We start from the raw sequence: 11,647 nt of genomic DNA on the forward strand, positions 1-11,647 counted from the left end.
GGGAGCTTACAGGAACAGTTTATCTTTATTTGTTCCCCACTACCCCCTGCCTTCAATGGCGGTTCTTACAAAAGCTCTAGTTACTGCTGATAAATCATTCTGCATTCATTAAAATCTGTGGTGATAGTAGATGAGGCTGCTGTGAGCTAAATCAAGGCATTTGAAGCAGAGTAATATTAAAAAGTGAAGATCTGAAATCAGCAAATTCTGATCCAAAGTCCAATGAAATCAATACAAGCAATCTCAAATTCCAGGGTACAGGTATCTCAACACCACTGACTTCGGCAATGCAATGATAACTTGCAGTGAGTAAGGTGTTTCCTGACAAGCTCTGCAGAAACACGAAGCAGACAGAAATGGTCAACTATTTGTTTACATGCCAGGACCTCAGGTGATGAAGCTGTGTTTGCACCTAGAGCTGATCAGAAAATATGCACCAAAAGTTAGTAGGAAAGGGGGCAGATCTGGTGGACACCTCTTGTTATTATGTTCTCGTTTCTTTAGGGGTGATAAAAAGAAAAATAGTCTCATTTTGTCTCACTTAGACTCTCTGAAAACACCTGAAAAAATTTACACAATGCTTCAGTTGCTAAGTGAGGAACATTAAAGGCTGGTTATCTCTATTCACAATATGCAGACATTTACGAAATGCCACTAGTCTGTAGTGGATGGCATTTTACACTCTTTACCTTGGCAAAAAAAATGTGCAGCAGAGAACTACATTTCTGCATTCAAATCTCCCAAGAAGCACTCACTCCATGCCCAGATTTGCCAGGTTCCACATAACTCTGGCAAATCCACATCTTTATTGCTGTAAATGACTTAAAAGATCCGAAATGTAGCTGAAAGAGAAAATCCGAAGCTGGCTGGTATCCTTGGATTTTATGCTCTCCTGTGTGTATGTGTGTGCACACAGCATCCCTTATTTTTGCTTTTTGTCAAACGTTGTGTCAGAGTTAGGCTTTGACAAGTTGAAAATTATGAAGATTAGAACAATCATGTTTACATGTATCACCACCTGCTACATCATTTCTTCCATGGTGCTTAAGCGTTCAGGCATGTGGCTGTGAAACACACTACCTTTAATGCACTTAAAAACTCTGCTAGATTTCCAGTTTGCTTTGATCTCCACAGTTTAGAGACTATCTCAGAGAATACAAATGAATATGTTTAGGGGAAAAATATTTCAAGGAGAAAACCTTGATGTCCTTCCAACTTCATATGCTTTGCCAGTTGATGTCATACCTAAGGTTGGTTTTTGCATTTATCTTTATGCTTCAGGAGGCCTAGATCTCTGCCCAGAATGAACAACTTGATGAGGTAAGTTGGGAAGACGGATGTGGTCAGTGCCCCTTATCATGACCACTGAAGTGGCAAATAATTGTTTGGCGATTTTTGTTTAGAAAGGAGATGGAAGGAGAGATGATTTCTGTCCTGAAGAATTTACAGACTAAACAAAGCAAAACAAAAAGGATACATTTATGCAACAGAGAAGACTGTATTTTGTTAACAAGGAATGGGAAGGATGTGAGAGGAAAGATGGTAAGAGCTTGCTATTAATCATGGGTAGGAAGGAGACATTGATTGGAGAGCTGGCAACAAAGGAAAGACTTGGCTAACGCAGGCTATGAGCAAACCAGCTTCTTTCTGTGGTAGTACAAGACCATCTTTTTCATCTCTCGCCATATGAACTCACCATGCACCACTGCCTTTGTGTTAATGGCTTGGACTTGAAGTAATCTCAAATTGTCCCCTGTTCAGGAAGTAAGCAGAAATGAGAGTTGAGTTCTTGGGTCAGGGTATGGGGTGGTTAACTTGAGAAGGAGATATATCTCCATTAAATGGGGAGATATGATGAGGTGGGTGGGCAAGTAAGGAGCATGAGAGAGGTGTTTGGAGGGACCAGATCCATCCAGGTCTACAAACGCTGAGATAGAAGCTGATTTTTCATTTTTTTAAGAATCATCAAGGGTCCTAACACTAACTGTTGTTTGAGCTCGGGGTATGGAGAAGAAAACACCTCTCACTGGGAGCTGGGAAAGTGCCAAAGGCAATCAACAAGGTTTCACAAGAATTGGTCCCTTTCCATTAGGTGGACACAGCCTGCACGAGAAGGACCTACAAAGCACCCTTCTCCTCCCTGACCTGGTGCTATTCTTCTTGGCCATGCTGATGTTAGCAGAAGCCATTCACTCCACTCTTCTTCATGACTGGAGCAGGGGTAAGAAGAGTAATAGGAAAAGTGACTGGATGTGCAGAGCACACTGAGTGGTTTTGAAAAAGAGCAAGAAAACCATGACTTCCCCTTTTCCCAAAGCAAAGGGGAAGCTGGAGCAGAAGCATGACTCTCAACGGCAGTTTTGTTTCCTGGTCTGCTCTGCTCAACACCTTATGTAGGGTTTTCTGTAGAGATGCAGCCTAATCCTGTGTATATCCCCCTGTTTCCACCAAGGGCTTAATTGCCATTAATAACTGGTAGTACAGGCTTCTTTAAAATAAAAAAATCCCAATGAGCTCAGTGAGAATAAAACTGGATTTGTATGCAACAGACTCCAAAAATCAAAGTCCACTGACATAATTATGGAAATTCAAGGGAAACAGACAATAATAAACTCTCCCAGTCGTGGGATCCAGGATGTAAAAAGTGTGTCCCAGGTTGTAAATAAAAATTCCTGTGTGATGACAGGAACGATCTGGAGGGGGGAGGTGTTTCATAGCAAGCTGTGAAGATGAGAGAGCAAAGAGAAACCAATGGAGAAGAGGGAGGGAGATGGAAAAGGGGATGACTCCTAAAGGAAACAAGGCCTTAGCCCAGAGGATGACAAGGGAAGATTCATGTCTTCCTTGCCTGTGCTTTTCTTCCTTCCCACTGCCAGGACTGTGAAAGGTCCTTGAAAGAAGGGAAGAAATGGCACTCGACAACTGGGACCTGTGTGTGTCTCCTGTGTTGAGATATTAACACTTACCTGTGGGCTGAGAAAGGGACAGGCGGGAAGGATTAGGAGATGCAGAAGATATCTAAACTAGACAACCAGAGACGTCAGGTGTGAGAGAGAGGTAATGATAAACACTGGTCTGCTCTCTGAGAGCATCCTTGCACCATGGATACATCAAGAATTTAATTTTCTTCTCCCTGTATTGGATAGGACAGGGACTGTGCTCATGACATTTGAATGAACCATCAACAGAAGAACAATCTCCGCTAGCTCCTGAGTGCTGGTTATTAAAGCCTCGGGAAATAACAGACTCTACTAAAAATGTAATTTCATAATAAATCGGTAAATTTCTTGCCCTAATACACGCTAAGAAAACCTTGAAAACAGAGTTCAGCAACATACCCGTATATAACCCAGAAGATAGAAATAAAATATAAAAATTCAGAGTGTCATTTTAAACACACTTCAGAATTTTTGAAAACGTACACAAGTTTCCTTCCAAGGGTTGACCACATTTTTACGGTAACTCTTCACAATCCACTAGAAATATTTTTTCTCTCTACTCATTCATACATGTAACTCTTTAATCACCTGTGTTTAAGTAATATGCAGGCTATTTGTTTTACCTAAGGATTATTGGTTAATCCAGCTAAAGTTGGTCATCAGGAGCTGCTTTTTCATCCCTTGTTAAGTGACTGAAATTTTTAAAATTTCAAATTGGCAGATGAGAAGCATCTTGCTTTTGTCTTAGCAAGAATGCTTTTTCAAAGAAAACAAGCTTATTTTTCCTGTGTACAGAGAATAAATTTGTCTACACAAAAGGATTAAGTTAACCTGGAGTAACAATTTTGTGAAAGCTATTCCAGTATAAATTCATTTTCCCACAACTGTTTGATGTGGACACAGAATTACATAATATGATTGAACTGATTCCTGAATAAGTATTCTGTTTCCAAAGGAGGATAGTTACTCTTTAAAGGATAACTTTTATTTCAGCATGAAGATGCTAAAATGTTCAGTTTTTCTGGAAAACTGTCCTGAAGATGCCACTACTAAATTCTGCCAGCACAGATGAGCTACTAGAGGAACCCAACCCTGACCAAATCACCTGCCTGCTTGAGGTTTAAACTTGCACCATTCACTGCATCAAGAAGAGTGCAGACTTGGCCTTTCCTAATCTGGATTCTCCCCTTTTAAATAGCTTGGTCCGTATGGAACATCTTCTTCCTCCTTGTTTCTGAAGTCATTATCATTGCTTTTCCCTGGATCTTTGCTTATGTGGACCGGGTCCTCTAATAGTCTCCAAGATGGATTCAGGCAAATACTGTGATGCCTAAATTCAAAACATGTAGTGATGCAGTGTCTATACCATCATGAGCTGCTAAGCTCTGACTGTATATACAGTCAGCAGAGAGACACCTGAATCTGGCATCTGCAAGGGATAGTCTGCATAAGGTCACTTCGCTGATGTTGTACTATATGATATACAAAGGATATTTTCTAACATTTTCCAACTCCTTATATATAGCCCAAACCTTCTTCTTGCTTTCTTTCTTGTCACTGAGTTTATGCCTCTGTAAAGCCTTCAAAAATCCAGTCATTTTTTCTGCTACTTTTGAAGTTGTCTATCATACAAAAAGGGAAACACGAACTTGTAGGTATTGGTCTGTGAATAGAGATGTGGTCAGGGAAATAAAACTCTCCATATCCAGAAGTCTGACTAGTGAAAAGCCATGTAAGTAGTGAAAAGAGTGGGGTGTGTATATATATGTATGTCTGTGTATATTTATGCATATAGATATACAGTATATTATATATACATACAATGTGTGTATATATGTGTATGTATATAAATAATTCAAATCCATTTTCTAGGTTTGATGTTACTGAAATGGTCTTTGTTTGCAAATCTAAACACCTACACATATGTAAAGACTTGATGTTTGATTTTGCATTGCTGTGACCTTGTCACACATGCTTTTTATAATGTGGACCTCCTTATAAAACCAGACATTTTAAACATGCAGTCCCCAGTAAAATAGGCATTTATCACTCACGATAACATGGAGCTGTCTCAGGGTGTGTTTGAAAGCCCCCCTGCAACTTACTGATAAAAAGCTTAACTCCATTTAAGGGCTTATCTGAAGAAGAAAGAGGTAGACCCTCATGAAATAACGGAATATTTTTTTTTTTCTAAGATGAAAAAGAGAGGGAGAGGGAAGGAAAAAAAAAAATCACTTTAAAACTTCAATGCAGCAGAACAAGTTTAACCCGTTGAGATTTTAAGTGAAGTTTTCTGCTTCATCAGGAAGAACCCTGTGGTGAAACATATGTCAGAAGAGAAGAAGATATGAGAAACTGGCCTCCTTTGCAGATGAGAAGATTAATTAAGAGGAAAATCACTTAGCCAGATGTCTCATTGGTGAAACTACACGTGCAAGGTACATCTGCAGTAAGGGAGCAATATAGCACAGACAGTGCATTTGATTTCCATGCTAACATTGGAGAAATAGGAATCTGGTGTGAATTAGATCATACCGACTCTTGGAGAAACGGAGGAGTGCAGATCTTATTTCAGCTACAAATTATGAGCTGCTTGCCTGTTGTTGTAATGTTGCAGTATCGTTACTTGATGCAGTTGAGTTATGGGTTACAAATAAATTATCCAGAGAAGACAGTCTTTTTCTCCATTCGTGTTCATAAATTGTTGGCAAACCAAACCTGATTTCTCCAAGTGCCACTTTTCTTCATTCGCCAAGTAGTCTTTCAGAATGCTTAGCAGCTAGTGAATTTTTCACCAACTCATCACTGGGGTAACACTGTCAAATTCATTTGACTTAGGAACTTAAGTCTTTCAGAAGTAAGTAAAACACAGTCTGTCTGCTGCCCAAAGACTTGCCCAGCTAAGGTGTTTGTGTATTCTTGTCACTGCAGCACCTTGGCGTCCCCCAATTTTTCATGCATTTCCCATCACAACTTGGATGTGAAGCAAAAAAAATGTAAACAAAGATCCTACTAGTGCCAAACGCCGTGTTTAAAAGTTTTCTGATCTTTCTGTGGCAAACAAATAGGCCAGTCACAACTGACTTCTGAGCTATGTTTTTTCCTAAGCATGTATTGCACAATTAGAGAGTGGGAAGCAAAGAGCTGTTGCCCCAGTAGATCTACGGGAATCAATACTAATTCCTACCTTCTGGCTGCTATAAATGCCTTCCCATAGCCAAAAGCTGCCTCTCCAGCAGTGCCCCTGGAAAGCAGGCATTTCTCTCCTACCTCTCTATGTAGTCTACCAGCCTTTTGAAGAAAGGGTGCCTGTACAGCACCTAGCACAATCAGATCCCTCTGTTGGCTTGAATTTCTCTATGCTATAGGAATACTAATCCCTCCCCAACAATAGAGACAGGCACTCCACAGAGCAGACACACAAACAGACTTTCATTAGAGAATGCAGTCCCGAAAGCCTGTTTTACAAAAGGCTTTGCTGATTGGACTCAGTCATTTGAACAGTGACGGATACAGGGTATATTCCATAAGAGCCTAGAAAGAAAGGTGCAGCAGTATCAGCAATGAGATGCAGACACGGCACAATTCTGTAATACTAATAGGCTTAAGCACATAACCAGACATAACCTGAATCTTTAACATCTACTATGTAAATCATCGGCTTTTTTTTCTTTCTTTCCTTTTTTTTTTTTTCTTTTTTTTTCTGAAAAGCAGTGCCCACAAATGCTCAGAACTGTGTAGTTTAAAAAAGCAGACTCCTGTTTGGGTGGACATCCTCCCCATTCCCTCCAGCTTAGCAGTTTGCCAACATTTCTTTTGTTAATTACTGAAATTTCAGATGCATTCTGAGCCTTTCAATTTGCAGACTTTCACATCAACATCTCAGGCAATGATGGTGTTGGGGAGAGCCCTGGGATATAAAGCCAAATTTTCCAATTCATATGCAGAGTGGTGGGAGACAAATATACAAGCACAGGCATTCAATTTACATAAATGCTTCTGGGACACGTTTTGAGACTTCTGTGCTAAAAATGAGAGGTTATTATAACCTATAGGTTTCCTTGCTTATAAATACTCACAGGTTTACCAGTGAAGACTAAAATTTTCATAATCAATAGCCTCCATCTTTGTTTATTAGTTACTGTCACAGACAAGCGCTTCTGTTGATTATGGGCAATCAAATCAAATCTATTGCCAAGGCAGTGAATAACATGATTAAAAGTCTACGGGGACCATTTGCAGCTTTTCACAGGCCCTGTGTGAAAGTTAAGTGGTATTGCTCCAGGAACATTTAAAGGACCTGTTTGCAGCCCCAAAATATATCTCATAACGAGTTAAAGATAGGGCAAGGCTGTTCTCAGAACCAGACTCGCCATTCACAGCTCTAAGTCACTTCGCCTTTACCGGGGAGCACATTGCCAAGCTCTCAGCCTCTCTGGAGGGGACAGGCCACACATACTTGACTCGTTTTGCCATAATAAGCCCTAACTGTCATTGTGGCAGGTGGAGAAGCTGGGCACGATGGAGCCGAGACCTCCTGCACCAGGGTCTGCTCCCCCCGAGCAGGGCAGGGCTTGCATCTGGGCTACTACTGAACTACAGCTGGCAATGCAGATGGAAAGCATACAGCTCACAAGGCTTGCTTTCCTTCACCCTGTTCCTGACCCTCTTCCTCTCTCTGCAGCTGGGGCATGGCCTGAGGTCCTGTCTTGCCTCCTGGTTTCCTTTTGGGCCAATTCTTCTACATAGCACAGACCGCACTGCTTCCCTACCCTCCCAGAAGGAAGACCTTATCTGCTGGTAGGTGATGAGGAAGAGAAGCCTCCACAAACTGCTCTCCTTAACCACTAATTCCTTTGACAGCTGGCATTTGGAATACAAGAGGTCCCAAATAAAACATTCCCAGTATGCCGAGTACAGATTAAATCCTGTAAGGTGCAGAGCTCCTTCTCCAAGGGGATGAACACCTTTGACCCCCAAAGATGGCTTTGCATAGATCACTGCCTCCCCAGATTGAATCTTCTACCTGGTGACGTTTATTTGCGTGAGTCCTTCACCTCGTTTGAGCTGTCCCATTGCCTCGGAACTGGGTCACTGCAGTCTAAAAGGAAGAGGGCAAAAGCTGCAGTCTGAATAGAGAGTGCCAAACCTGTGGAATTCCTCAGATTTTGTAGTAAGAGAAGGTGATGCATTTAAAAGTGATGCATTTAAAAATCAGAAAGTTCACATTCCTACAGTCAGGCTAGGTCCTTTTTATATCATAACAATAATAATAAGAAACAAAAAAAAGAAACTGGAGACATATTCACAGTACAATATTGTGTTGAATCCGAGCCAATGAAATTAAAGCCCAACTCCATTTTTGGCTTTGGTAGCAGACTTCTTTACTTAGATATTCCATTTTATTCCAGCCACACACAAATGTCCACTAACAATGAATGATGGAGTAAATATACACACACCGCCTAAAATCAGCAGGCTGAATTACTGGCTCCCTTGCCTCTCTGTTGAGTATGCAGAGAGCCCACTCAGAGCGATGGGGTATCATCTGAGCCGGGCATGGGAAGTGCCCGAGGTTGGATGGTGTGGCATCCCCGTATAGAGGCAGAACACATTTGCAGGGTTCACAGAGTTGAGTATCTTAAATCTGAAACAGTAGTCTGCTCCCACCTGGATTTCCAGGATCATGCTGTATTTATAGAATGAATAAAAATTCCTTATCAGCCGCGAGCGAATACGAGGAGATAAGCAAAGAACATGAGCAATTAGGTAACTTAACACTGTTCAGTTTACATCAGTAGGCAGCTGCTCTGTGGTCTCACCTGCAGGTACTCAGCAAAGAATTAACATGTTCAGTATAGTCAAAGGTTTTTGCTGATTCTTTATGCATTTTCACACCCATTTCAAAGATTTTCACTATGGTTATGAAGCAATTTTTTTTCCCAATTACTCTGCCTTTCTGGCAAACATCTGCTGTCCATGCTGTGCAGTGCCTGTCAATACACTGATCTTTCAATATCTTGTTTCTTGCAAAAGTTGCTGGAATTTTACTAAGAAATAAGACCCTTTTCCCCAAGACCTACTCCCAAAACCTTAACCATTATAAAAACAATGCACCAAACTTGCATTATACAGGAATATAGTACTATCAGACTTCCCTTTAATTTAATTTTGTTCTTAATCTGTAAATTTGATCCATGTAACTTAAAAAAAAAATAAAAAAACAAAGACAGACTGAAACAAAATACAGGAACATCCTGTCTGAATCAGTAAGGGAAATTATGAGGGCAAATAAAGAATAGATAGTCACTATTTTTCAGTCAGAATACTTCTTCTAGCTAGATTGCAAGCCATTTATTTTCACTGGAAATCATATGATCTTAAAATGATTCAAGCTGAGAATTCCTGCCTAGATTTTGGAAAAAACAAGAGAACCTGATGCATCAGCCTTTTTTCATTATGAACGGACAAAAGGCCCCACGGGGTACTAACTCCTCATCCAGATCCACCCTAGGGCCTTCTGTGGGGTCCTCTGACAACCTGGGTCTGTCAGAGAAGTGATTCGTGATGTATTCGGGACTGTAGAGCTGGTCCTGGACTTGTCACCTGGCCAAGCCTGTCACTGAAGATACAAGATTGGGTCTGGACCCTTGCTGATACTGCACAATGAGCAAAATGCACCTCAGTGAGTCACGACCACTCTCCTGCACACGCTTGGAGAGCACCAATGGCCATAATTACTCAAGCTTTTCAAACACAAACTCTCAGAATCCTGAATTAGCCTGCATGTTTCTTTCCTATCAATAATAGAAAACAAGCTGTAATATTCTAAACTGTTGAATAAAATAGAATAAAATATAATATAAAGCTAGCATCTAATCTTTCTTGTTGATTAGAACTTGCAAAAAGGACTAAAGGGTAAATAGAAATCGCTGGTCAGGATTCTAGAGATGCTGCTCCTGGTGTCATTTCTGCTGGATCAGCCTGCCTCATTCAAAGCTTGGGAAACATCGTCAGTGTCCACATCCATACAGAACAAATATTCTTACAGCAATCTCTGGATCAAATCCTGAATTACAGGCGGCTCCCAACAGTGCCATCTGTACTTTCTGCCTTTGTTACTGATACCACGATAGTACTGATAAACAATTCTGCTATTGGCAGTTTTTTTATTAAAAATAATACAAAACTACTGTCTTGAATTAAAACAGGAAACATTATACTAAAGCCATAAAAGAGATATGAAGCTATTGCAGCACCAAAAACTCAGAGTTTTCCCATTGACTTTTCTCAGCTTATCAAATCAGAATCTACCCCTTTCCCCTGCACTTTCTTTTTAACACTGTCCCAAAATGAATGCTCCCATGCTGCAGCTGAGCCTCTGTGCTCACTTGACTGTTCGGGCCAAATTCTCTTTTTTTAAATTTACTGAAATATGCAGAGTTACGCCAGCAGAGGACTTGCCCTCCTGTACCCTCTCTTGCTGCAAAACTAATTTGCTTGTCCTTAAGCCCACGTTTCTAAATTTCCAGGAGCAGAAACGCATTGTGGCTTTAAATATAGACTGTCAGTTTGTGGCTTGCGTCTCATATTACACACAGACAGCTTGAGACTCTAAACACATTTGGGCAGCACCATTAATATCTTAGAAAAGCGTCAGTACGCTTTCGAAATGCTCTATATTTTCATTCCTGAAGGCGGGGGGGGGAGGGAAAAACATTCAAATGAAACTTTTCTAAGCCAGCGTTTAGGCGGAAACGTTACTAATTTTGCTCGGTCCTATTCAGGAGCCAAAGTTTGCAGAGCCCGTTTCAGTTCTTCACGCACACACGCGCGCACAAACACAAAGAATAAAAAAGGAAAACAGTTTCATCACAACTTTTTTTCTTCAGGATTAGTCTCAGGAGTTCTTTTTTTCCTTTTTTTTTTCCCCCCCAGTATGAAACACATTAGACAATCTTTTCCTTAAGCGGCAGACTGATAAATCCACTCTTATTATAAGAAGGGGGGGATAAGGGTACTCACGTGGTTGAGATGTCGTATTGTTTTGGTAACTCATAATTTACGCCTTTGAAAAATGCCTTATTTGTGTTGACAGTCTCTCTTCCCTGCTCAGAACCGATGGCGGGATTGAACAGAACAGCTGGAAGAGCCCAGGAAAATGCTCCTCTTGTTCGGGCTCTCCTTGCCTGGCTCCTGACCCCTTTACAACTGGAAAAGGAAACAGCACATGTGTCATTCTCTTTTGCCTGTGTAGCTCACATGAGCGGGGAGGGGCACCCATTTGCAGATAGTAGTAACTGTTTTCAAGTTTTGCAAGTTGGATGTATTCCACCCCTTTGCTTTTACTCGCCAGCAACCAGTGGAAAGAAAACGCTCTTTTCATTCTTAGCCAAATCTAGATGCACCTATTAGATTCACTTCCCAAACCCCTACCCCTACCCCTACCCACCACTGTTGATATTAGTTTTTTTAAGTGCAAAACTTGCTGCTGACTTCCTTTCCAAAATGCCTATCATCAGTGGGTGAGATTGAAAGTCGGGCTTTCAATTTTCATTGCCCAGCAGCATCCTTAACACTTACAGTCTATCTGATTCTGTCCTTTTAACAGGTGAAAATTGAGAATGACATTTACTGGGTCAGAGTAGTTACCTCAGCATATAGCATGAATCTACACTGTGCTCAGAACAAGGAGGAACCTGAGGCGG

General features: G+C 41.0%; 1 protein-coding gene across 1 annotated transcript in view; it reads right to left on the minus strand.

Annotated features, from left to right (window-relative positions):
* The window catches only part of GYPC (glycophorin C (Gerbich blood group)), a 30,884-nt gene extending 19,741 nt beyond the window's left edge, over positions 1-11,143 (minus strand). Inside the window, exon 1 of the mRNA XM_009579840.1 lies at positions 10,965-11,143. Coding sequence (XP_009578135.1) covers positions 10,965-10,998 — 34 coding nt within the window. The 5' untranslated portion in view covers positions 10,999-11,143. The remainder of the gene's footprint in view (positions 1-10,964) is intronic.
* Between the last annotated feature and the right edge of the window lie 504 nt (positions 11,144-11,647).

The sequence above is a fragment of the Fulmarus glacialis genome, unplaced genomic scaffold (assembly GCF_000690835.1).
Source record: "Fulmarus glacialis isolate BGI_N327 unplaced genomic scaffold, ASM69083v1 scaffold24276, whole genome shotgun sequence".
NCBI lineage: Eukaryota > Metazoa > Chordata > Aves > Procellariiformes > Procellariidae > Fulmarus > Fulmarus glacialis.